General features: G+C 45.6%; 1 protein-coding gene across 1 annotated transcript in view; it reads left to right on the top strand.

Annotated features, from left to right (window-relative positions):
• lama3 (laminin, alpha 3) overlaps positions 1–27,635 on the top strand; it is a 462,187-nt gene that overhangs the window by 368,381 nt on the left and 66,171 nt on the right. Inside the window, exons 63-66 of the mRNA XM_080194758.1 lie at positions 1,778–1,897; positions 7,684–7,826; positions 11,148–11,274; positions 13,418–13,555. Coding sequence (XP_080050884.1) covers positions 1,778–1,897; positions 7,684–7,826; positions 11,148–11,274; positions 13,418–13,555 — 528 coding nt within the window. The remainder of the gene's footprint in view (positions 1–1,777; positions 1,898–7,683; positions 7,827–11,147; positions 11,275–13,417; positions 13,556–27,635) is intronic.

The raw sequence follows: 27,635 nt of genomic DNA, 5'->3' as shown, positions 1-27,635 counted from the left end.
AGTCTCTCAGTGTCTACCCTATCAAACTCCCTCAGAATTCTGTAGGTTTCAATTATATGACCTCTCACTCCCGAGACTATCAGCCCAATTAACTCAGCTTCTCATCATTGGACGCCCCCTCATCCCAGGTGTCAATCTAGTGAAGCTTTGCTGTACCATCTGTAATGGAAGTATGTCCTGTCTTAAATGTGGAGACCAAAACTGCACGCATATTCCAGAAGTGGTTTCACCAAAACGCTGTACAACTGTGAAAAGACTTCTTTATTCTTATACTTCAACCCCCTTGCAATAAAGGCCAACATGTCATTTTCATTTTCGGGTGTTTCAGGGAAAAGGTCTGGGTCGGATTGCAGTCGATACAAACTTGATGGGCTGAATTACCTCCTTCTGTATTATAGGGATTCTATGATTCATTCCCAATTCCTCGCTGCACCTGCATGCTGTCTTTCAGTGTTCCTTGTAAGAACACACCCAGTTCTCTTTGAAAACTAGCGCATAAAAGTTTCACACCTTTAAAAAACATTCTGCTTTTCTATTCTTGTGACCAAAGTAAATAACATCATATTTCTCTGCAATGCATTCCATTTGCCATCTTGTTGCCCACTCACTTAACCTGTCTATATCCCTTTATAGCCTCTCTGGGTCCTCTCCACAGCTTACCTTTCCAAGCATCTCAGTATCATCAGCAAATGGAGATACATTATTCTCTGTTTCTTCATCCCAGTCATTAATATAGATTGTAAATAGCTGAAGCATAAGCACTGATCCTAATGGCATTCCACGATTCACTGCCTGCCAGCATGAAAAAGCCCTGTTTAGTCCTGGTCTCTGTTTTCTACGTGTTAATCAATCCTCTGTCCACTGATATATTACCCCCAACTCCCAGAGCCATTTTCGTGCTACTTACCTTTCCTCTTTTGGAAATCCAAGCAAACTATAACTAAGGGTCCCCTTTATCTACCCTACTTGTTGCATCCTCAAAAATTCTAATAACTTTGTCGAACAAGATCTACTTTTATTAAACCCATCTTGACTTGTTCTAACCATAGTATGCTTTTGTATTGTTAAGACTTCCTTAATAATAGATTTCAGCATTTTCCCAACAACGATGTTAGGCTAAGTGGCCTGTGGTTCTATGTTTTCTCCTTCCTTTCTTTAAAAAGGAGAATAACATTAGCTGACTTCCAATCTGATGGAACCATTCCCAAAACTAAAGAATTTTGGAAAATTATGGCTTGTGAACCCATTAACTCTGGAGCTATCACTTTTTTAGCCCCTAGGGTATAGGCCATCAATCCATGAGGTTTGTTCAGTTTTAATCCCTCAAGTTTTTCCAATACTTTATCTCTGATATTAATTTCATCAATCCTTTTAGCATCTCTGTCATTTCATTGTTCCCCACTAGAATTTCATCTGTCTCTGTTTCTAAGGGACCTACTCTCTTCGTTTTTATCTCTCCATCACCCTTCTATCCTCCCTCTTACGCTGTCTACAACCCTTCTCTATTTGCGAGCTAACCTCCTCACTCTCAGTCACCTCATCTCGATTCCCTTCCCTGTACTGTAGGGAATCTATTTTGGTGGCCATGCCTCAGCTGCTGGAACACTAAGCTCTGGAATGACCTCCCTAAATCTCTTGGCTTTGCTCTCCTCCTTTTTGACCCTGCTCAAAACCTACCTCTTTGAACAAGATTTTGGTCACTTGTCCTAATGTCAGCTTACATGGTTCAGAGTCAAATTTAAATGTTGTTTATAACCAGGCTTGCTGTTTGTTTTAGAATCATAGCTGTGCTTTAACCATTGAGGACGGAAAATTGGTACTTAGATCTGACCTCAGATCCAATGCACCCAAGATGAATAAAACAGACTCATCACTAGTTATTGGCGAAGAGGCTATGGTAATTATGCTTTTATTGTTTACATTAAGAACAAATTTCTGCAACCTTATAAATAACAGATTAAATAAAATCTCTCTCATTTGTGATTGTATTACTAAGTTATTTAGCACCTTTCGATGTAAGTAAGTAAAAGTGAATAATTGCTGGCTACAAATACACATAGGTGCCGTTTAAAGATGGTGTCCCGAATTCAATGCAGCTGGGTTTTGCCACCATGTTGAGACCATGCCCACCTGCATGAGGGTGTGAAATACCCGCCTTGATCTTTTTTGGTAGTGTTGTAAGATCTGGAGAGAAATGGTAAAATTCTCCCCACAATGTCAAAATATCCATGATATTCCTTGTAAAATATACCTATTAAAATACTTCGGACCTTAACTGTTCAGCTCTTTGGGTCCAGGAATGAAAGCAGAATGGCAAATGGATGCTAAAAACAGCTAATGTGCTGGGTTCCCTAATCCATCTGGAATCCGATTCAATTTTTAAATGTTGAATGGGAAGTCAGCAGAGTATCTGTCTAAACAGATAGCTGATCCAGATAGTTAATGGCCACATAAAGGAACTTGACAGAGATTTTCCAGTTGCCTTCAGTTTCCTGCAAGGACAAGGCTCTTGTTCCCTGGCACAGCCCACTGGTATAACCCAAGCAAGGCACTCATCTGAGCTTCTCTGGGAAATCTGTTCACCAGGTGCATGCCTTGGGAGATCAGTTGGGTTTCACGCCAGTCTGCCCTCATGCAGACAAGAATGGTACAGGGAGCATGATTCAGACTCAGAGGCCTGATAATTATCTGCTAATAAATGGAAATCAAAATCGGTAAACACTTTACGACGCTGACATGGGGAGAGGACAATTGCATCATGCTGAATGCGATTACTGTCACTAGAGAGGTGGTGCTTGATAGACTAGCGGGACTGATGGTGGACAAGTCCCCAGGACCGGATGGAATGCATCCCAGGGTTCTGAAGGAAATGACAGAGGTGATAGTAGATGCCTTAGTGATTATTTACCAAACTTCGCTGGATTCCGGGGAAGTGCCGGAAGATTGGAAAATGGCTAATGTTACGCCGCTGTTTAAAAAAGGTAGCAGACAAAAGGCAGGGAATTATAGGCCGGTTAGTTTAACGTCGGTTGTTGGAAAAATGCTTGAACCTGTCATCAAAGAAGAAATAGCGAGGCACCTAGAAAAGAATGGTTTGATAGAGCAGACACAGCACGGATTCGTTAAGGGGAAGTCGTGTTTGATGAATTTATTGGATTTCTATGTGGATGTGACTAGCGCGGGAGACAGAGGTGAACCGGTGGATGTGGTATTTCTCGATTTTCAAAAGAACATAAGAACATAAGAAATAGGAGCAGGAGTAGGCCATCTAGCCCTTCGAGCCTGCCCCGCCATTCAATAAGATCATGGCTGATCTGTCGTGGCTCAGTTCCATATTCCCGCCCTCTCCCCATAACCCTTAATCCCCTCGCTTATCAAAAACCCATCAACCCGCGTCTTAAAAATATTTAGCGAGGCAGCCTCCACCACTTCAACGGGCAGAGAATTCCAGACATTCACCACCCTTTGAGTGAAGAAGTTCCTCCTCAACTCCGTTCTAAACCGCCCCCCCTTTATCTTGAGGCTGTGCCCTCTAGTCCTACTGTCCTTTCTGAGCGGGAGGAGTCTCTCCACCTCTATCCTATCCATCCCATTCATCATCTTATATGTCTCAATGAGATCTCCCCTCATTCTCCTAAATTCTAACGAGTACAAGCCTAGTTTGTGTCTAGGGCAGTGGATAGAGGAGAGCCGGTGGATGTGGTCTTTCTGGATTTTCAGAAGGCGTTTGACAAGGTACCTCACAAGAGGTTATTGCAGAAGGTCAGGGGACATGGAGTTGGGGGTAGGGTGTTAGCGTGGATAGAGGATTGGTTGTCAAATAGGAGGCAGAGAGTGGGGGTCAATGGGTGCTATTCGGATTGGCGGTTGGTGACTAGTGGGGTGCCCCAGGGGTCGGTGCTGGGGCCTCAGCTATTTACCATTTATATAGATGATCTGGAGGAGGGAACCGAGTGCAGGGTGTCGAAATTTGCTGATGACACCAAGATTGGGGGAAAGGCAAATTGTGCGGAGGGTGTGGAGAGTCTGCAGAAGGATCTAGATAGGCTGGGCGAATGGGCCAGGAAATGGCAAATGGAATTTAATGTTGGCAAGTGTGAGGTGGTCCACTTTGGTAGGAAGAATGGTAGGAAGGACTATTACTTACGTGGCGAAAAACTGCAGCAGGCGACGGTGCAGAGGGACCTCGGGGTCCTTGTGCATGAGTCGCAAAAACCCAGCTTGCAGGTGCAGCAGGTGGTCAGGAAGGCGAATGGGATGCTGGCCTTCATAGCGAGGGGGATTGAATATAAAAGTAGGGAGGTCTTGCTGCAGCTGTATAGGGCATTGGTGAGGCCGCAGCTGGAGTACTGTGTGCAGTTTTGGGCGCCGCACCTGCGCAAGGATATTTTGGCCCTGGAGGGAGTGCAGAGGAGGTTTACTAGGCTGATACCGGAGTTGAGGGGATTGAGCTATGAGGAGAGGCTGAATAAACTAGGCTTGTACTCGTTAGAGTTTAGAAGAATGAGGGGAGATCTCATTGAGACGTATAAGATGATGAATGGGATGGATAGGATAGAGGTGGAGAGACTCTTCCCGCTCAAAAAAGACAGTAGGACTAGGGGGCACAGCCTCAAGATAAAGGGGAGGCGGTTTAGAACGGAGTTGAGGAGGAACTTCTTCACTCAAAGGGTGGTGAATCTCTGGAATTCTCTGCCCGTTGAAGTGGTGGAGGCTGCCTCGCTAAATATTTTTAAGAAGCGGGTTGATGGGTTCTTGATAAGAGAGGGGATTAAGGGTTATGGGGAGAGGGCGGGAAAGTGGAACTGAGCCACAACAGATCAGCCATGATCTTATTGAATGGCGGGGCAGGCTCGAAGGGCTAGATGGCCTACTCCTGCTCCTATTTCTTATGTTCTTATGTTCTTATGTTCTTATTCAGCCTCTCCTCATAGCTCAACCCCCTCAACTCCTGTATCAGCCTAGTAAACCTCCTCTGCACTCCCTCCAAGGCCAAAATATCCTTGCGTAAGTGCGGCGACCAAAACTGCACACAGTACTCCAGCTGCGGCCTCACCAATGCCCTATACAGCTGCAGCAAGACCTCCTTACTTTTATATTCAATCCCCCTCGCTATGAAGGCCAGCATCCCATTCGCTTTCCTGACCACCTGCTGCACCTGCAGGCTGGGTTTTTGCGACTCATGCACAAGGACCCTGAGGTCCCTCTGCACCGTCGCCTGCTGCAGTTTTTCACCATGTAAGTAATAGTCCTTCCAACCATTATTCCTACCAAAGTGGACCACCTCGCACTTGCCAACATCTTGATGTCATCAGCAAATTTCGACACCATACACTCGGTTCCCTCCTCCAGATCATCTATATAAATGGTAAATAGCTGAGGCCCCAGCACCGACCCCTGGGGCACTCCACTAGTCACCAACCACCAATCCGAATAGCACCCATTAACCCCCAGTCTCTGCCTCCTATTTGACAACCAATCCTCTATCCACGCTAACACCCTACCCCCAACTCCATGCCCCCTTACCTTCTGCAATAACCTCTTGTGAGGTACCTTGTTGATAAGGTGCCGCACAAAAGGTTGCTTCAGAAGGTTAGGGGGCATGGAGTTGGGGGTAGGGTGTTAGCGTGGATAGAGGATTGGTTGTCAAATAGGAAGCAGAGAGTTGGTATCAATGGGTGCTATTCTGATTGGCGGCTGGTGACTAGTGGAGTGCCGCAGGGATCGGTGCTGGGGCCTCAGCTATTTACCATTTATATAGATGATCTGGAGGAGGGGGCTGAGTGTAGGGTGACGAAATTTGCTGATGACACAAAGATGAGTGGAAAAGCAAATTGTGCAGAGGGTGTGGAAAGTCTGCAGAGGGATCTGGATAGGCTAAGCGAGTGGGCGAGGACCTGGCAGATGGAGTACAATGTTAGCAAGTGTGAGGTTATCCACTTTGGCAGAAATAATAGTAGGAGGGATTATTATTTAAAAGGCGAAAAGCTGCAGCATGCTACAGTGCAGAGGGGCCTGGGGGTCCTTGTGCATGAGTCGCAAAAACCCAGTCTGCAGGTGCAGCAGGTGATCAAGAAGATGAATGGGATGCTGGCCTTTATAGCGAGGGCGATAGAATATAAAAGCAGGGAGGTCTTGCTGCAACTGTACAGGGTACTGGTGAGGCCGCAGCTGGGGTACTGTGTGCAGTTTTGGTCGCCGCACTTGCGCAAGGATATTGTGCAGAGGAGGTTCACTAGGCTGATACCGGAGATGAGGGGGTTAGACTATGAAGGGAGATTAAATAGACTGGAGTTGGAGTTTAGAAGGATGAGGGGGAATCTTATAGAGACGTATAAAATAATGAAAGGGATGGATAGGGTAGAGGTAGAGATTCTTCCCGCTTAGAAAGGATAGCAGGACTAGAGGGCACAGCCTCAAGATGAGGGGGGGACAGTTTAGAACAGAGTTGAGGAGGAACTTCTTCACTCAAAGGGTGGTGAATCTTTGGAATTGTCTGCCCGTTGAAGTGGTGGAGGCTGCCTCGCTAAATATATTTAAGTCACGGGTAGATAGGTTTTTGACAGACAGGGGAATTAAGGGTTATGGGGAGAAAGCGGGAAAGTGGAACTGATCCACTTCAGATCAGCCATGATCTTATTGAATGGCGGGGCAGGCTCAAAGGGCTAGATGGCCTACTCCTGCTCCTATTTCTTATGTTCTTATGTTTTATGTCAGTGTGAAACATGATTTGGACATCTTGCAAAATTTTCTGCTCCTGTCACTGAACCTATCCAAAGAAAATGGGAGTGGAAAATCCGAGGCCATTGCATCCTAAAGACTGCACCTCCAACAGTGCAGCGCTCTCTCAGAATTTTTATGCTAAATTCTTGCATAGAACCTGAGAAATGTGTGACTTGGGAAGAAAGATTGTTACCAGCTGAGTCAATTACAACATAACTTCCTATTCCTTTTTCCTTCATGTACTTATCTAACTTCCAGTTAATGCATCTATGTGATTCAGCTCATTCTCCCCCATTGGAAATGGTTTGCACATTCCAACAACTCTCCCAGTAAAGAGGTTCCACCTGAATTCTTTATGACTATGTTATATTTATGGCCCTAGTTCTGGTCTCACTCAGCCATGTTTTCCACAGCTACTATATAAAGCTCCTTCATAATTTTAAAGATCTCTGTCAAATCACTTCTCTTTACTGAAGAACCTCATCCTGCTGAATATTTTATGATAGTTGTACCTCTCAGCTCTGGTATGAAATTGTTACTGTTTGCCCTTTCTTCAGCACATCTCTGATCTTGTAATATGAAGAACAGAAATGTGCACAGTATCCTTTCTGGTCTCATCAGGTTTCTATATAATTTTAATGTAACTTCTCTGCTTTTGTGTACTATTTAATGCATTACATTCCCTGAAAATGCTTTCGTACCATGTCCACAGTTTGTGAGATGCTAAAAAGCATTTTCACGATACTCTTCTTCCTGACAATATTCCAAAACTATTTTTGAACTATCTTAAAAATACTTTTCAGAGGCAAAAGTTATTTCTGAGTAGTCAAAAGTTTTCAAGTATACTTTTAGCTGAAGGGAAACTAACATTATTTTAATTTTCAACCATTATCTGTCAGTTAAGTTCTATGGTATTTGTATTCAAACTTACAATTTTTTTCAATTCCCATTTAATTTAAGATTCGAATGAAAATGCACAAACTTAAGAAGCATATTGTCGTTATTTTCAACTATACAATTAATCTGATACTGCCTAATGCTTTCAATGAGTTGGATTTTACTGATTATTACATTGGAGGAATACCATCAGACCGTAAGGAAGGGTATGTTGATGTGCTTTTTTTAAAGGAAGCTGAATGAAAGATAAAAACGTCTTTTAAACAAATTTTAGCCTGTACAAGTTTTTTGACGGTAGGAATAGTTTCAGCTTATAATGTGATAACTGTACAGTATGAAAATAAAAATCAGGCTCCTCAATTTCAATGAGGAAATCAGTCTCTGTAGCTGTAACTTTGGCAGGAGGGCAGTGGAGACAAATTACCCCAAAGGAACTGACACAAACAAGTTCTCCACCCAATGTTTCTAACCATTCACCAGGGTGTAGTACCAGATTTAGAGGTGCTGGAACTCCAGGAAAATGTGTTGGTCGTATAATTTCTAAATCTACTGTTCCCTTGTTCTCTTATATCTTAATTTTTCATCCCCAAAAATTATTAAAATTATGCTTTTTAAGTGAAAAATGTTAGTGCTCCCAGTGCCACTAACTTTTTGACCCCTCACTCCAACAATATCCTCCACTCTGACTGCACATCTCTCGCCCCAATCTCCTCCTCTAATCTCCACAACACCCCACCCCCACATCCCTCCCCACTATAGAACATAGAACATTACAGCACAGTACAGGCCCTTCGAACCTCGATGTTGCACTGACCAGTGGAACCAATCTAATGATCCTCTAACCTAAACTATTCCAATGTTATCCATATGCCTATCCACTGACCATTTGAACGCCCTTAAAGTTGGCGAGTCCACAACTGCTGCAGGCAGGGCATTCCATGACCTTACTACCCTCTGAGTAAAGAACCTACCTCTGACATCTGTCCTATAATTACCACCCCTTAATTTAAAGCTATGTCCCCTCGTGTTAGCCATCACCATCCGAGGTAAAAGGCTCTCACTATCCACCCTATCCAATCCTTTGATCATCTTGTGTGCCTCAATTAGGTCACATCGTAACCTTCTCTCTAATGAAAATAACCTCAAGTCCCTCAGCCTTTCCTCATAAGACCTTCCCACCATACCAGGCAACACCCTGGTAAACCTCCTCTGCACCCTTTCCAATGCCTCCACATCCTTCTTATAATGCGGCGACCAGAACTGTACGCAATATTCCAAGTGCGGCCGCACCAGAGTTTTGTACAGTTGTAACATGACCTCACAGCTCTGAAATTCAATCCCTCTACCAATAAAAGCTAACACACCGTACACCTTCTTAACAACCTTATCAAACTGGGTGCCAACTTTCAGGGAGCTATGCACATGTACCCTGAGATCTCTCTGCTCGTCAACACTACTAAGAGTCCTTCCATTAGCCCTATATTCTGTACTCCTGCTACTCTTACCAAAGTGAATCACCTCACACTTTTCCGTATTGAACTCCATCTGCCACCTCTCGGCCCAGCTCTGCGCTTATCTATGTCCCTCTGCAAACTGTAACATCCATCCTCACTGTCTACAACTCTTCTAACTTTGGTGTCGTCAGCAAATTTACTAATCCATCCTTCTACACCCTCATCTAGGTCATTTATAAAAATGACAAACAGCAGTGGCCCCAAAACAGACCCTTGACGTACACCACTTGTAACTGAACTCCAGGTTGAATATTTCCCATCAATCACCACCCTCTGTCTCCTATCAGCTAGCCAATTCCTGATCCAAACTGCTAAATCACCCTCAATCCCATGCATCTGCATTTTCTGCAGTGGCCTACCATGAGGAACCTTATCAAACACTTTGCTAAAATCCATATACACCACGTCAACTGCCTTACCCTTATCCACCTCTTTGGTCACCTTTTCAAAAAATTCGATAAGGTTTGTGAGGCACGACCTACCCTTCACAAAACCGTGTTGACTATCCCTAATCAATTTATTTCCCTCTAGATGATTATAAATCCTATCCCTTATAATACTTTCCAAAACTTTGCCCACAACAGAAGTAAGGCTCACTGGTCTATAATTCCCAGGATGGTCTCTACTCCCCTTCTTGAACAAGGAGACAACATTTGCTATCCTCCAGTCTTCCGTCACTATACCTGAAGCCAATGATGACATGACAATACTCCCACTGCACTTTCCAATCACCCCCATCTTCCACTTTCCCCACCCCTCACTCCCAAAAACTCTGAAACCTGTCCAGCAGCATTACAGCAATTAATCAAATTGACCTGACACAGTGACTTCAAAAAATCAGAATTTTTATTTTGAAGCCGGTCTGTCAGGTCCTAAGCTCTGGCTGCTCATTGTGGATAATGAGAACATCTTTCAAAACCAGCTTGTCCAACTTTTTCTCTAGGGCCATATTTACATTTCTTTCCCCCTTGGGGGCTGGATGAGCAAATTTTGGAAAGCTGAAGTTCAGCACAGTTTTAAACTGAATTTCCTCTAACACTGAGGACACTAAACACAAACTGGGTAGCCACTTTGCATAACACCTTCAATCAGTTCATAAACATGACTCTGACCTTCCTGTCGCTTGCTATTTCAACTCAACATCTTGCTCTTATCTCACACCTCCCTCCTTGGCCTGCTGCAATGTTCCAGTGAAGCCCAAATGCAAATTACTGCAGATGCTGGAATCTGAAATGAAAAAAAGACCAATTAGACATGTTAAAGCCCTCTGAACTTACATGGAGTTCAGCGTTAAGTTGGATGGTGACCTTTTTCATCTACCTATTATATCCCAAACATTTGTTGTTTCTATGCAAAACCCTCCCTCTCCCTCTCCTATTGGGCCATCTGTCACATGTTCTTAAGTTTTGCTACGTCTTTGTTGCTATCTATCCTAACTCCCACAATTCACTATTTTGGCTGTTTCACCACCATTTCCCCTCCCTCCCCAGGGTAATGCAGACAGGAAACATTTTCCCTCCCAGTTTTTTATGAGGTTTCTCTGTTTTTGAGCTTATTGACATTCATAGTCTAGATTCATATACTCAGAAGTACCATTGGCAGTGAATGGCATTGGCTGTATAATCATACCCGAGTGTGTGATTACCTGCATGAGTGGAAGAACAAGAAGTGGAGCTAGGAAGAGAAGATCAAAGGTGAAATGACCATGTGAGCTGAGGTATAACGAACCCTCCTTATTTCACTCAGTCATATTGATTAGCTAGGAAGCAATAGTTTATTACATTTCATTGAGATATTTAAAAGCTGAAGCATCTCAATCTCCAAAATTACAAAAGCCAGTTGTGTTTAAAAATCACTACATTTGCTAACATGTTAATGTGAGTAAAAAGCAGAAGCTGATGAGTGAGATTGAGCAAGAGGAGACTTGTATGAAGCATAATCATAGCATGGACTAGTTGGGACTTTTGCTGTTATGTAAATTATGCCTAATCCTATTTGAATTTTTCATTCTAGATTAAACATGCCTGTAAAAACATCAATGCGAGCCTGTGTAAGAAGTCCTAAAGTTAATAATGGAAACATAGATCTATCCAGCAAACCCACTGTTGGTGTTAGTAAAACCTGCTCGCCTTCACTCTTGGTGAGTTTCATTAATTTCCTGCTGATGATCAATAATAATGAATATCTCAAAATAAAATACCAAGTACCTCTGGCTAACAAATTATCTAAAAATCTGTTGTCTAGAAGACTGACCAGGATTTTCTGATCCAGCCCAGGACACCATTGGCATTGGAAAATCCTGCCCAGTGACTTCATTTCATCAGGAACTTTTTGCAGCATCATGATATCTCAACCAATTTAGTTCTCTCGCAGTGTAGTCACTATTGTAACCCTGGAAAATATGGAAGCCAAACTGTGCAGAGCAAGCTCCAGTGATCAACAATTGGATTGTAACTACATAAACTTAAAAGCTTAGTTATTATTGTCACAAGTTGGATTACATTAACATGCAATGAAGTTACTGTGAAAATCCCCGAGTCACCACACTCTGGTGCCTGTTTGGCTACACTGAGGGAGACTTTAGCATGGCCAATTCACCTAACCAGCACATTATTTGGACTGTGGGAGGAAACCAGAGCACCTGGAGGAAACCCATACAGACACAGGGAGAACATGCAGACTCCACACAGACAGTGACCCAAGCCTGGAATCAAACCTGGCTCCTTGGCATTGTGGGGCAGTAGTGCTAACCATTGTGCCACCATGCCACCCTTAATCTGCTTTAGTGATGTTGATTAAGGAATAGATATGAAGCCACAAACTTTGCTAAGCTTATTAATGAGAAGAGGTTTAGATTAATTGTATATCTCCTGAATAAAGGTTGATGAGGTTGGGTCTATAGTCATTGGAGTTTAAAAGAATGGCAGTTGATCTTATAGAAACATAAGATTTTGAAGGGACTTAATAGGATGGATGAAGGAAGGATGTTTCCCTTTGTAGGGGAGACTAGAACTAGTGGACACAGTTTAATAAGAGGTCTCCTTTTTAAGATAGAGGTGAGGAATTTTTTTTCTTTGAGGGCTGTTAGTCTGTGAAATTCTCTTCCCTCGCTGGGTCATTGAATTTATTCAAGACTATAGTTAGATTTTTGATAGACAAGGGAACTGAGGGCTATGGGAGCACAGATAGGATAGTGAAGTTGAAACACAGCCAGATCAGCAGTGATTTTATTGAATGACCAAGCAGGCTTGGTTTGAGCTGAATAATCTAAACTTGCTCCAAATCCTTGTGATCTTATAAATATGTATGAATATTAATTTCTTAAGTTTCCTAATTATTTGATTCATTAATCACTGCATGTTTTATCCAAGTCTTTTCAGAAATAGCATTAATGATTCATTGGTACATTCACATTGTTCTACTCTGAAAATTAATATGGGTAAAAGCTTAGTAGTCACAGGAGACTAAAATGTTTTTGAACTCTTGAAAAAATTAGAGGAAACATATGGATTGTAATATGTCAGCCTCTAGCCTATCCATCACTTATTTCAGACTTGGTTAAAGTTTAATAGATTGGTCCCTGGGATGAGGTTGCCCAATGATGAGCAGCTGAGTAAATTGAGCTGATGTCCTTTAAAGTTCAGAAGAATGAGAAATGATCTCATTGAAACATACAAGATTCTAAAGGGTCTTGGCGCATGGTAGACACAGAGGTTGTTTCCACTGGAGAAATCTAACCCACAAGGGCACAGTTTCAAATAAGAAGACAATATTTTGGACTGAAATGAGGAGAAATTTCTTCTTCAAAGAGCTGTGAATCACAGAGGGTTGTGGATACTCCATTTAAGGCTGGATAGACAGATTTATAGTTTACCAAGGATTATGAGGAGTTGGTAGGAAAGTGGAGTTGAAACCCCCAAATCAACCATGATCATATCGAATGTTTGAGGGACAATATCATCTACTCCTGCTCCTATCTCTTGTGTTTTTACTATAAATAATTGTACAAAGTTACATCAAATACAATTTGTTAAGGAATTCAATAACATCACTGTCTAGAATGCACTGTCTTAATATGTGGTGGAAGCAGATTCATTAGTAACTTTCAAAAGGCTATTGGATAAATACTTGGAAAGGGAAAATTACAGGATTGCGAGGAAAGAGAACGTGAGTGGAACTAATTTGGATGGCTCTTTGAAGAGCCAGGTAAGGCATGATAGGCCAAATAGCCTCTGATGTTATATGCTATCTAATGTAGTGTTTCCTAATGTTCCTTTTGTCAGCTGGTCCGTACTGCCTACTTTAATGGAAGTGGATTATTGAGCCTTTCTGCAACTAACTTCTCCTTCCCTGAAAAGTTCCATGTTGGATTTGGTTTTGCGACAAATCAGTTGAACTGTCTGCTGTTTTCTTATGGAAAGGTAAGAAATCTAGTGAGTGGTTTGCTCTGCCCAACTTATTTAACAAGTTACAAAATCACACAGTGCAGGAGAGGTCCTTCGCCTCATTGAGTCTGCACCAATACTGGAGAAATGCCTGACCTAATCGCATTTACCAGCACTTGGCCCGTAGCCCTGATACTTTTTAAAGAATGTGAGGCAACCCTTCCCCACCACCCTCCCAGGCAGTGCATTCAAGACTATCACCACACTCTGGGTAAAAAGGTTTTTCATATCCTTCATTAAATCTCCTGTCCCTCACATTGAACCTATGACCCTTCATGATTGACCCTTCAACGAAAGGGAACAGCTGGTTCTTATCCACTATGTCCATGTCCCTCATAATCTTGTGCACCCCGCTCAGTTCGCTCCTCAGTTTTCTCTGCTCCACACCATCCAAGTCTATCCAACCTTTCTTCATAACTTAAATGCTCCATCCCAGGCAGCGTCCTGGTGAATCTCCTCTGCACCCCCTCCAATGCATTCATGTCCTTTCTATAATTAGATTAGAAACAGGAAAGAAGAGGTCACCCTGCTGGGAGTTTTTTATAGGCCTCCAAAAAGTTCCAAAGATGTAGAGGAAAGGATTGCAAGATGATCCTGGATAGGTGCAAAAGTAACAGGGTAGTTGTTATGGGGGACTTTAACTTTACAAATATCGATTGGAAAAGCTATAGTTCAAGCACATTAGAGGGGTCAGTTTTTGTCCAATGTGTGCAGGAAGGTTTCATGACACAGTATGTGGATAGGCCAACAAGAGGTGAGGCTACATTGGATTTGGGACTGGGTAATGAACCAGACCAGGTGTTAGACTTGGAGGTAGGGGAGCACTTTGGTGATAGTGACCACAACTCGGTTATGTTTAGCTTAGTGATGGAAAGGGATAGGCATATACCGAAGGGCAGAAGTTATGGCTGGGGGAAAGGTAATTATGAGGCTATTAGGCGAGATTTAGGATACATAGGGTAGAGTGGGAAATTGCAGGGGCTGGGAACATCTGAAATGTGGAGCTTATTCAAGGAGCAGCTACTGCGAGTCCTTGACAAATATGTACCTGGCAGGGAGGAAGTGGTCGAGCGAGGGAACCGTGGTGTACTAAGGAAGTTGAATCTCTGGTGAAGAGGAAGAAGGAGGCTTATGTAAAGATGAGACATGAAGGCTCAGTTAGGGCACTGGAGAGTTATAAATTAGTCAGGAAGGAGCTAAAGAGAGATTTAAGAAGAGCTAGAAGAGGACATGAGAAGACTTTGGCGGATAGGATCAAGGAACATCCTAAAGCTTTCTATAGGTATGTCAAGAATAAAAGATGGGTTCGGGCAAGATTAGGTCCAATCAGAGACAGCAGTGGAAAGTTGTGCGTGGAGCCTGAAGAGATAGGAGAGGCACTGACTAAGTATTTTTCATCAGCATTCACGCAGAAAAAAGTCAGTGTAGTCGAGGAGAATACTGCGATACCAGGTAATAGACTAGACGGGATTGAGGTACATAAGGAGGAGGTGTTGGCAATTCTTAAGAGTGTGAAAATAGATGTCCCCTGGGCCGGATGGGATTTACCCTAGGATTCTTTGGGAGGATAGGGAGGAGATTGCAGAGCCTTTGGCTTTGATCTTCATGTTGTCATTGGCTACAGGTATAGTGCCGGAAGACTGGAGAATAGCAAATGTTGTCCCCTTGTTCAAGAAGGGGAGTAGAGACCATCCTGGGGATTATAGACCGGTGAGCCTTACTTCTGTTGTGGGCAAAGTTTTGGAAAGAATTATAAGGGATAGGATTTATAATCATCTAGAGGGAAATAAATTGATTAGGGATAGTCAACACGGTTTTGTGAAGGGTAGGTCGTGCCTCACAAACCTTATCGAGTTTTTTGAAAAGGTGACCAAAGAGGTGGATAAGGGTAAGGCAGTTGACGTAGTGTATATGGATTTTAGCAAAGTGTTTGATAAGGTTCCCCATGGTAGGCTACTGCAGAAAATGCAGATGCATGGGATTGAGGGTGATTTAGCAGTTTGGATCAGGTATTGGCTAGCTGATAGAAACAGTAAAAAGTCTGACAACACCAGGTTTAAGTCCAACCGATTTATTTGATAGTCAACTCACAAGCTTTCGGGGTTAGTCCCTTCGTCAGGTGAATGGAGAGTTCTGGCCTCAGACAGAGCATATAAAGCACAGACAGTTTACAGGTTACTGATTAGTATGTGAATCTTTACACCTAACCTGCTGTTCAAGTCCTAAAGTGGCCGACAATGTGAGTGGAAGGAGCACTGATCACAGGTTAAAGAGATGTGTATTGTCTCCAGACAGTACAGTAAGTGAGGTTTTGCAAACCCAGGCAAGTCACGGGGGTTACAGATAGTGCAACATGAACCCAAGATCCCTGTTGAAACCGTCCTCGTGTGTGCGGAACTTGGCTATCAGTCTCTGTTCAGCGACTCTGCGCTGTCGTGTGTCGTGAAGGCCGCCTTGGAGAATGCTTACCCGAAGGTCAGAGGCTGAATGCCCGTGACCACTGAAGTGTTCGCTAACAGGAAAGGAACAGTCTTGCCTGGTGATTGTCGAGCGATGTTCATTCATCCATTGTCGTAGCGTCTGCATGGTCTCCCCAATGTACCATGCTTCGGGACATGCTTTGGGAGGGTGAGAATCCGGTCGTTGTGGTGCCAACGACGTAGGCAAAATGCGAACTGAGGATCTGGGGAGGGAGTATGAAAAGCTGGGAATGGAATTAAAAAGTAGAACCAACAAGGTGGCTATCTTTGGACTACTGCCTGAACGGAGTGCAGACGGGCGAAGGGTTGATAAGATTAAGGAAGTGAATGGGTGGCTCAGGGATTGGTGTGGGAGGAAAGGGTTTGAATTTATGGGGCATTGGCACCAGTATTGGGGTAGGTGGGACCTGTTCAGGTGGGATGGGGTTGGTCTGAACCGTGCTGGGACCAGAGTCCTGGCGAATCGTGTAAATAGGACTGTAGATAGGGTTTTAAACTAATTGGGGGGGGAGGGTGCGAGGGTAGGTGACATTACGGGGTCTAAAGTAAAAGAGAGGGTACAGGTAAGGAAAGAGGCCAAGGATGTCCCAATAATAAAAGGAGTAGGGGCGTGAGTATGGTTGGTGGTGTTCTGGCAAATAGGGTCCAGGTGAAGGCTGGGATGAAGGCACTTTATCTGAATGCACGAAGCATTCGGAATAAAGTGGAGGAGCTGGTGGCGCAGATCAGCACTAATGGATATGATCTGGTGGCCATTACAGAGACATAGCTGCAAGGTGACAGGGACTGGGAGCTGAATGTCCAGGGGTGTCAAGTGTTTAGGAAGGATAGGCAGGAGGAAAAAGGGGGGGGGCGTAGCTCTGCTGATGAAGGATAGCATCAGGGTGGTAGTAAGGGATGATATAGGAACCAAAGAGCAGAAAGTGGAATCGTTGTGTGTGGAGATTAGGAACAGCAAAGGGAGGAAGACGCTGGTGGGTGTCGTTTATAGGCCCCCAAATAATGATCTGGAGGTGGGGCGGGCTGTTAACGCGCAAATAAATGCGGCGTGCAGGAATGGGACGGCGATAATTATGGGGGATTTCAATCTACATATTGATTGGCCGACCCATGTTGGACGTGGTGGGCTTGAGGAAGAGTTCTTGGAATGCTGCCGGGATAGTTTCCTTGAACAGTGTGTGTTGGAGCCGACGAGGGAGCGAGCTATCTTGGATCTGGTGTTATGTAATGAGGCGGGTAGAATTAGGGACCTTGTGGTGAAGGATCCTCTTGGGAAGAGTGATCATTGTATGGTGGAGTTTCTGATGTAGATGGAGGAGGAGAAAGTGGGTTCCCGGACATGTGTCCTTTGTTTGAACAGAGGGGAGTATGGTAGGATGAGAGAGGAATTGGCGAATGTTGACTGGGGGAGAGCGTTGGAAGGTAGGTCTGCTGAGGAACAGTGGAGGATCTTTAAGATCTTTCTTGGTGCTCAGCAGAAATTTATTCTGATGGTTAAAAAGGATCGTAGGAGGAGAGATAATCAGCTGTGGATAACGAAGGAGGTAAAGGAAAGTGTGAAATTAAAAGCGGATGCGTTTAGAGTAGCTAAGAGTAGTGGGCGAGAAGAGGATTGGGAGAGGTTTAAATGTCAACAAAGAATGACAAAAAAGTTGATAAAGAAGGGTAGGATAAACTATGAAGCTGGGCTAGCGCTTAATATAAAAAAGGATAGCAAGAGTTTTTATGAATATATAAAAAGGAAGAGGCTGGCTAGGGTGAACGTTGGACCCTTAGAGAATGAGAGGGGGGATGGGGAAATGGCTGAGGCCTTGAATAACTTTTTTGTTTCGGTCTTCACGGAGGAGGACATGAATAATTTGCCAGGTGTTAGCGATGGAAAGATGGTAGGAGTGGAGGGCCTGAATGACATTATTGTTACTAGCGAGGCAGTGCTCGACAGACTGGAGGGACTGATTGTGGCCCAAGTCCCCAGGACCGGATGGAATGCATCCGAGGGTCCTGAAAGAAATGGCGGAGGTGATAGTGGATGCCTTGGTGATTATTTTCCAAACCTCGCTGGATTCCGGGGAAGTGCCGGAAGATTGGAAAACGGCTAATGTTACGCCGTTGTTTAAGAAGGGTGGCAGGCAAAAGGCAGAGAATTATAGGCCGGTTAGTTTAACGTCTGTTGTAGGTAAAATGTTAGAATCCGTGATCAAGGAGAAAATAGCGAGGCATCTTGAGGAGAATTGTTTGATAGAGCAGACACAGCACGGTTTGACGAATTTATTGGAGTTCTATGAGGATGTGTCGAGGGCGGTGGATAGAGGAGAGCCGGTGGATGTGGTGTTTCTTGATTTTCAGAAGGCGTTTGATAAGGTGCATCACAAGAGGTTATTTCAGAAGGTCAGGGGGCATGGAGTTGGGGGTAGGGTGTTAGCGTGGATAGAGGATTAGCTGTCAAATAGGAGGCAGAGAGTGGGGGTCAATGGGTGCTATTCGGATTGGCGGTTGGTGACTAGTGGAGTGCCCCAGGGATCGGTGCTGGGGCCTCAGCTATTTACCATTTATATAGATGATCTGGAGGAGGGAACCGAGTGTATGGTGTTGAAATTTGCTGATGACACCAAGATTGGTGGAACAGCAAATTGTGCGGAGGGTGTGGAGAGTCTGCAGAAGGATCTAGATAAGCTGGGCGAATGGGCCAGGAACTGGCAAATGGAATTTAATGTTCGCAAATGTGAGGTTGTCCACTTTGGTAGGAATAATGGTAGGAAGGACTATTACTTACATGGTGAAAAACTGCAGCATGCGACGGTGCAGAGGGACCTCGGGGTCCTTGTGCATGAGTCGCAAAAACCCAGCCTGCAGGTGCAGCAGGTGGTCAGGAAGGCAAATGGGATGCTGGCCTTCATAGCGAAGGGGATTGAATATAAAAGTAGGGAGGTCTTGCTGCAGCTGTATAGGGCATTGGTGAGGCCGCAGCTGGAGTACTGTGTGCAGTTTCGGTCGCCGCACTTACGCAAGGATATTTTGGCCTTGGAGGGAATGCAGAGGAGGTTTACTATGTTGATACCGGAGTTGAGGGGGTTGAACTATGAGGAGAGGCTGAATAAACTAGCCTTGTACTCGTTAGAGTTTAGAAGAATGAGGGGAGATCTCATTGAGACATATAAGATGATGAATGGGACGGATAGGATAGAGGTGGAAAGACTCTTCCCGCTCAGAAAGGACAGTAGGACCAGAGGGCACAGCCTCACGATAAAGGGGGGGCGGTTTAGAATGGAGTTGAGGAGGAAGTTCTTCACTGAAAGGCTGGTGACTCTCTGGAATTCTCTGCCTGTTGAAGTGGTGGAGGCTGCCTCACTAAATATATTTAAGATGCGGGTTGATAGGTTTTTGATAGGCAAGGGGATTAAGGGTTATGGGGAGAGGGCGGGAATGTGGAACTGAGACACGACAGATCAGCCATGATCTGATTGAATGGCGGGGCAGGCTTGAGGGGCTAGATGGCCTACTCCTGCTCCTATTTCTTACGTTCTTATGTTCTCATGTTCTTTCTTGCAACGTATCAGGTAGACAACGTTGGCCGAATTGCAAGAGTATTTACCGTGTACCTGGTGGATGGTATTCTCACGTGTGATGATGTCATCCATGTCGATGATCCGGCATGTCTTGCAGAGGTTGCTGTGGCAGGGTTGTGAGATATTGTGGTCACTGTTCTCCTGAAGGCTGGGTAGTTTGCTGCGGACAATGGTCTGTTTGAGGTTGCGTGGTTGTCTGAAAGCAAGAAGTGGGGGTGTGGGGACGGCCCTGGCGAGATGTTCATCTTCATCAATGATATGTTGAAGACTCCGGAGAAGATGTCGTAGGTTCTCCGCTCCGGGGAAGTACTGGACGACGAAGGGTACTCTGTCCACCGTGTGCTGTGTTTGTCTTCTGAGGAGATCGGTGCGGTTTTTTGCTGTGGCGCATCGGAACTGTCGATCTGTGAGTCGAGCGCCATATCCCGTTCTTATGAGGGCATCTTTCAGGGTCTGGAGGTGTCTGTCACGATCCTCCTCATCTGAGCAGATCCTGTGTATACGGAGGGTTTGTCCATAGGGGATGGCTTCTTTAACATGTTTAGGGTGGAAGCTGGAGAAGTGGAGCATTGTGAGATTGTCTTGGGCTTGCGGTACAGTGAGGTGCTGAGATGACCATCCTTGATGGAGATGCGTGTGTCCAAGAATGCAACTGATTCTGGGGAATAGTCCATGGTGAGTCTGATGGTGGGATGGAACTTGTTGATATCATCATATAGTTGTTTCAGTGATTGTTCTCCATGAGGCCAAAGGAAGAAAATGTCATTGATGTATCTAGTGTGTAGCATCGGTTGAAGATTCTGTGCAGTGAAGCAGTCCTGTTCGAACCTGTGCATGAAGATGTTGGCATATTGAGGTGCAAATTTGGTCCCCATGGCTGTTCTGTGTGTCTGGATGAAAAACTGGTTGTTGAAGGTGAAGACATTGTGGTCCAGGATAAAGCAGATGCGTTGTAAAATTGCATCTGGAAACTGGCAGTTGTCGGCATTGAGTACTGAGGCAGTCGCAGCAATGCCATCGTTGTGGGGGATGTTGGTGTAGAGGAGCCGAGACATCCATTGTGACGAGGAGTGTCCCTGGTTCAACTGCTCCATGGGTGCTGAGTTTCTGTAGGAAGTCCGTAGTGTCGCGACAAAAGCTGTGGGTTCTTTGTACAATGGGTTTCAGGATGCCCTCAACGTAGCCGGAGAGGTTCTCACACAGCGTCCCATTGCCCGATACGATGGGATGGCCGGGTGTGTTTGCCTTGTGTATCTTTGGGAGGCAGTAGAGATCTCCAACGAGGGAAGTATGTGGAATGAGAGCACGGTGGGTGCTCTGAAGGTCCGGATCAAAGGTCTTGAGCAGATTGTTGAGTTGACGAGTGTGTTCTTTGGTCGGATCTGTGGGTAACTGCCTGTAGTGTTCCTCATTGTTTAGTTGTTGGTACACTTCTTTACAGTAATCCGTTCTGTTCAGTATGACGATGGCCCCTCCTCTGTCTGCTGGTTTGATGACAATGTTGCGGCTGGTCTTGAGAGCGTGGATGGCGTTGCGTTGTGCTTGGGTGATGTTCGGGGCTGTCTTGTGAGTGCGGCTGATGAATCTGGTGTTAACGCACCTCCTGATGGTTTGGGCATACAAGTCCAGTCAAGGGCAGTGGTCTTCCGGAGGAGTCCAATTGGACTCCTTCCTCTTAGGTTGCTGCACTGTGGACCTCTCTGTAGGTTGTTCCAGTTCATTGGCTGTCTCATTGTGTTTGCTGTTGGCCTCCTGGGGTTTGTGGAAGAACTCCCGCAGCCTCATTCGCCTGATGAATTCCCCTGTGTCTGCTGCGAGACTGATGGGGTCCATTTTGGTGGTGGGGCAGAAATTGAGCCCTCGGCTGAGAACTTCGATTTCATCTGGTTGAAGTGTGTAGTCCGACAAGGTGACAATGGACCTCCCTGCGGTAGTGCTGTTTTCTAGTGTGATGCCGGGAGAGGCTTGGTTGTTGCTGGTGGTGATGCCAAGTTTTTCAAGTTTCCTGTTCTTGGTGTGCATGTAGGTGGTGTAGTTTCTTTGTTTCATCTGCTTGGCAGAGTTTCGCAGTTGGTCTGCGTCCTGAGCGCAAGTTGAGAATATGTATTCCATTTTAGTTTCCAGGGTGCAGCGTTTGCTGTGAAGCTGGTGTATGAGGTGGTTGAGGAGTGTGAGAGAGGTGCGACGGCAAAGTCTCTCAGCGTAGTCTGTGTTATAGGTTGCCCTGAGTTGGTTCGTGATCTGTAATCCTTTTGGTATCTTGTCTGCTTTCTTGCACCTCTGTAAAAACTTGATGTCTGTGTCAATATGCGCAGCCTTCTTGGAGATCCTCTCCACTTGGATCCGGCAGTTTGCGGTGTCGATAGTAGTCATGATGTGGATATGCCGGCGTTGGACTGGGATAAACACAGTAAAAATTCTGACAACACCAGGTTTAAGTCCAACCGATTTATTTGATAGTAAACTCACAAGCTTTCAGGGTTAGTCCCTTCGTCAGGTGAATGGAGAGTTCTGGCCTCAGACAGAGCATATAAAGCACAGACAGTTTACAGATTACTGACTAGAATGCAAATCTTTACACCTAACCTGCTGTTCAAGTCTTAAAGTGGCCGACAATGTGAGTGGAAGGAGCACTGATCACAGGTTAAAGAGATGTGTATTGTCGCCAGACAGTACAGTAAGTGAGGTTTTGCAAACCCAGGCAAGTCACGGGGGTTACAGATAGTGCGACATGAACCCAAGATCCTTGTTGAGACCGTCCTCATGTGTGCGGAACTTGGTTATCAGTCTCTGCTCAGCGACTCTGCGCTGTCGTGTGTCGTGAAGGCCGCCTTGGAGAATGCTTACCCGAAGGTCAGAGGCTGAATGCCCGTGACCACTGAAGTGTTCGGTAACAGGAAAGGAACAGTCTTGCCTGGTGATTGTCGAGCGGTGTTCATTCATCCGTTGTCGTAGCGTCTGCATGGTCTCCCCAATGTACGATGCTTCGGGACATCCTTTCTTGCAACGTATCAGGTAGACAACGTTGGCCGAATTGCAAGAGTATTTACCGTGTACCTGGTGGATGGTATTCTCACGTGTGATGATGTCATCCATGTCGATGATCCGGCATGTCTTGCAGAGGTTGCTGTGGCAGGGTTGTGAGGTATTGTGGTCACTGTTCTCCTGAAGGCTGGGTAGTTTGCTGCGGACAATGGTGTGTTTGAGGTTGCGTGGTTGTCTGAAAGCAAGAAGTGGGGGTGTGGGGACGGCCCTGGCGAGATGTTCGTCTTCATCAATGATATGTTGAAGACTCCGGAGAAGATGTCGTAGGTTCTCCGCTCCGGGGAAGTACTGGACGACGAAGGGTACTCTGTCCACCGTGTGCCGTGTTTGTCTTCTGAGGAGATCGGTGCGGTTTTTTGCTGTGGCGCATTGGAACTGTCGATCTGTGAGTCGAGCGCCATATCCCGTTCTTATGAGGGCATCTTTCAGGGTCTGGAGGTGTCTGTCACGATCCTCCTCATCTGAGCAGATCCTGTGTATACGGAGGGCTTGTCCATAGGGGATGGCTTCTTTAACATATTTAGGGTGGAAGCTGGAGAAGTGGAGCATTGTGAGATTGTCTGTGGGCTTGCGGTACAGTGAGGTGCTGAGGTGACCATCCTTGATGGAGATGCGTGTGTCCAAGAATGCAACTGATTCTGGGGAATAGTCCATGGTGAGTCTGATGGTGGGATGGAACTTGTTGATATCATCATATAGTTGTTTCAGTGATTGTTCTCCATGAGGCCAAAGGAAGAAAATGTCATCGATGTATCTAGTGTGTAGCATCGGTTGAAGATTCTGTGCAGTGAAGAAGTCCTGTTCGAACCTGTGCATGAAGATGTTGGCATATTGAGGTGCAAATTTGGTCCCCATGGCTGTTCTGTGTGTCTGGATGAAAAACTGGTTGTTGAAGGTGAAGACATTGTGGTCCAGGATAAAGCAGATGCGTTGTAAAATTGCATCTGGAAACTGGCAGTTGTCGGCATTGAGTACTGAGGCAGTCGCAGCAATGCCATCGTTGTGGGGGATGTTGGTGTAGAGGAGCCGAGACATCCATTGTGACGAGGAGTGTCCCTGGTTCAACTGCTCCATGGGTGCTGAGTTTCTGTAGGAAGTCCGTAGTGTCGCGACAGAAGCTGTGGGTTCTTTGTACAATGGGTTTCAGGATGCCCTCAACGTAGCCGGAGAGGTTCTCACACAGAGTCCCATTGCCCGATACGATGGGATGGCCGGGTGTGTTTGCCTTGTGTATCTATGGAAGGCAGTAGAGATCTCCAACGAGGGAAGTATGTGGAATGAGAGCACGGTGGGTGCTCTGAAGGTCCGGATCAAAGGTCTTGAGCAGATTGTTGAGTTGACGAGTGTGTTCTTTGGTCGGATCTGTGGGTAACTGTCTGTAGTGTTCCTCATTGTTTAGTTGTTGGTACACTTCTTTACAGTAATCCGTTCTGTTCAGTATGACGATGGCCCCTCCTCTGTCTGCTGGTTTGATGACAATGTTGCGGCTGGTCTTGAGAGCGTGGATGGCGTTGCGTTGTGCTTGGGTGATGTTCGGGGCTGTCTTGTGAGTGCGGCTGATGAATCTGGTGTTAACGCACCTCCTGATGGTTTGGGCATACAAGTCCAGTCAAGGGCAGTGGTCTTCCGGAGGAGTCCAATTGGACTCCTTCCTCTTAGGTTGCTGCACTGTGGATCTCTCTGTAGGTTGTTCCAGTTCATTGGCTGTCTCATTGTGTTTGCTGTTGGCCTCCTGGGGTTTGTGGAAGAACTCCCGCAGCCTCATTCGCCTGATGAATTCCCCTGTGTCTGCTGCGAGACTGATGGGGTCCATTTTGGTGGTGGGGCAGAAATTGAGCCCTTGGCTGAGAACTTCGATTTCATCTGGTTGAAGTGTGTAGTCCGACAAGGTGACAATGGACCTCCCTGCGGTAGTGCTGTTTTCTAGTGTGATGCCGGGAGAGGCTTGGTTGTTGCTGGTGGTGATGCCAAGTTTTTCAAGTTTCCTGTTCTTGGTGTGCATGTAGGTGGTGTAGTTTCTTTGTTTCATCTGCTTGGCAGAGTTTCGCAGTTGGTCTGCGTCCTGAGCGCAAGTTGAGAATATGTATTCCATTTTAGTTTCCAGGGTGCAGCGTTTGCTGTGAAGCTGGTGTATGAGGTGGTTGAGGAGTGTGAGAGAGGTGCGACGGCAAAGTCTCTCAGCGTAGTCTGTGTTATAGGTTGCCCTGAGTTGGTTCGTGATCTGTAATCCTTTTGGTATCTTGTCTGCTTTCTTGCACCTCTGTAAACCCTTGATGTCTGTGTCAATATGCGCAGCCTTCTTGGATATCCTCTCCACTTGGATCCGGCAGTTTGCGGTGTCGATAGTAGTCATGATGTAGATATGCCGGCGTTGGACTGGGATAAACACAGTAAAAATTCTGACAACACCAGGTTTTAGTCCAACCGATTTATTTGATAGTAAACTCACAAGCTTTCGGGGTTAGTCCCTTCGTCAGGTGAATGGAGAGTTCTGGCCTCAGACAGAGCATATAAAGCACAGACAGTTTGCAGATTACTGACTAGAATGCAAATCGTTACACCTAACCTGCTGTTCAAGTCCTAAAGTTGCCGACAATGTGAGTGGAAGGAGCACTGATCACAGGTTAAAGAAATGTGTATTATCTCCAGACAGTACAGTAAGTGAGGTTTTGCAAACCCAGGCAAGTCACGGGGGTTACAGATAGTGCAACATGAACCCAAGATCCCTGTTGAGACCGTCCTCATGTGTGCTAACTTGGCTATCAGTCTCTGCTCAGCGACTCTGCGCTGTCGTGTGTTGTGAAGGCCGCCTTGGAGAATGCTTATCCGAAGGTCATAAGAACATAAGAACATAAGAAATAGGAGCAGGAGTAGGCCATCTAGCCCTTCGAGCCTGCCCCGCCATTCAATAAGATCATGGCTGATCTGTCGTGGCTCAGTTCCACTTTCCCGCCCTCTCCCCATAACCCTTAATCCCCTCTCTTATCAAGAACCCATCAACCCGCTTCTTAAAAATATTTAGTGAGGCAGCCTCCACCACTTCAACGGGCAGAGAATTCCAGAGATTCACCACCCTTTGAGTGAAGAAGTTCCTCCTCAACTCCGTTCTAAACCGCCTCCCCTTTATCTTGAGGCTGTGCCCCCTAGTCCTACTGTCTTTTTTGAGCGGGAAGAGTCTCTCCACCTCTATCCTATCCATCCCATTCATCATCTTATACGTCTCAATGAGATCTCCCCTCATTCTTCTAAACTCTAACGAGTACAAGCCTAGTTTATTCAGCCTCTCCTCATAGCTCAATCCCCTCAACTCCGGTATCAGCCTAGTAAACCTCCTCTGCACTCCCTCCAGGGCCAAAATATCCTTGCGCAGGTGCGGCGCCCAAAACTGCACACAGTACTCCAGCTGCGGCCTCACCAATGCCCTATACAGCTGCAGCAAGACCTCCCTACTTTTATATTCAATCCCCCTCGCTATGAAGGCCAGCATCCCATTCGCCTTCCTGACCACCTGCTGCACCTGCAAGCTGGGTTTTTGCGATTCATGCACAAGGACCCCGAGGTCCCTCTGCACCGTCGCCTGCTGCAGTTTTTCAGAGGCTGAATGCCCGTGACCGCTGAAGTGTTCGCCAACAGGAAGGGAACAGTCTTGCCTGGTGATTGTTGAGTGATGTTCATTCATTCGTTGTCGTAGCGTCTGCATGGTCTCCCCAGTGTACCATGCTTCGGGACATCCTTTCTTGCAACGTATCAGGTAGACAACGTTGGCCAAGTTGCAAGAGTATTTACCGTGTACCTGGTGGATGGTATTCTCACGTGTGATGGTATCATCCATGAAAATGATCTGGCATGTCTTGCAGAGGTTGCTGTGACAGGGTTGTGTGGTGTTGTGGTCACTGTTCTCCTGAAGGCTGGGTAGTTTGCTGCGGACAATGGTCTGTTTGAGGTTGCGTGGTTGTCTGAAAGCAAGAAGTGGGGGTGTGGGGACGGCCCTGGCGAGATGTTCGTCTTCATCAATGATATGTTGAAGACTCCGGAGAAGATGTCGTAGGTTCTCCGCTCCGGGGAAGTACTGGATGACGAAGGGTACTCTGTCCACCGTGTGCCGTGTTTGTCTTCTGAGGAGATCAGTGCGGTTTTTTGCTGTGGCGCATCGGAACTGTCGATCTGTGAGTCGAGCGCCATATCCCGTTCTTATGAGGGCATCTTTCAGCATCTGGAGGTGTCTGTCACGATCCTCCTCATCTGAGCAAATCCTGTGTATACGGAGGGCTTGTCCATAGGGGATGGCTTCTTTAACATGTTTAGGGTGGAAGCTGGAGAAGTGGAGCATTGTGAGATTGTCTGTGGGCTTTCGGTGCAGTGAGGTGCTGAGGTGACCATCCTTGCTGAGGTGACCATCCTTGATGGAGATGCGTGTGTCCAAGAATGCAACTGATTCTGGGGAATACTTAATGGTGAGTCTGATGGTGGGATGGAACTTGTTGATGTCATCATATAGTTGTTTCAGTGATTGTTCTCCATGAGGCCAAAGGAAGAAAATGTCATCGATGTATCTAGTGTGTAGCATCGGTTGAAGATTCTGTGCGGTGAAGAAGTCTTGTTCGAACCTATGCGTGAAGATGTTGGCATATTGAGGTGCGAGTTTGGTCCCCATGGCTGTTCTGTGTGTCTGGATGAAAAACTGGTTGTTGAAGGTGAAGACATTGTGGTCAGTTTTCAGATGCAATTTCCAGTTGCAGTTTCCAGAAGCAATTTTACAACTCCTCCGCTTTATCCTGGACCACAATGTCTTCACCTTCAACAACCAGTTTTTCATCCAGACACACAGAACAGCCATGGGGACCAAATTCGCACCTCAATATGCCAACATCTTCACGCACAGGTTCGAACAAGACTTCTTCACCGCACAGAATCTTCAACCGATGCTACACACTAGATACATCGATGACATTTTCTTCCTTTGGT

This window comes from Carcharhinus amblyrhynchos, chromosome 8 (genome assembly GCF_965287045.1).
Source record: "Carcharhinus amblyrhynchos chromosome 8, sCarAmb.v2.hapA, whole genome shotgun sequence".
In the NCBI taxonomy this organism is placed as follows: domain Eukaryota; kingdom Metazoa; phylum Chordata; class Chondrichthyes; order Carcharhiniformes; family Carcharhinidae; genus Carcharhinus; species Carcharhinus amblyrhynchos.
Note: the sequence above shows the minus strand (reverse complement) of the source record. Positions and strands in the feature narration are given on the sequence as shown.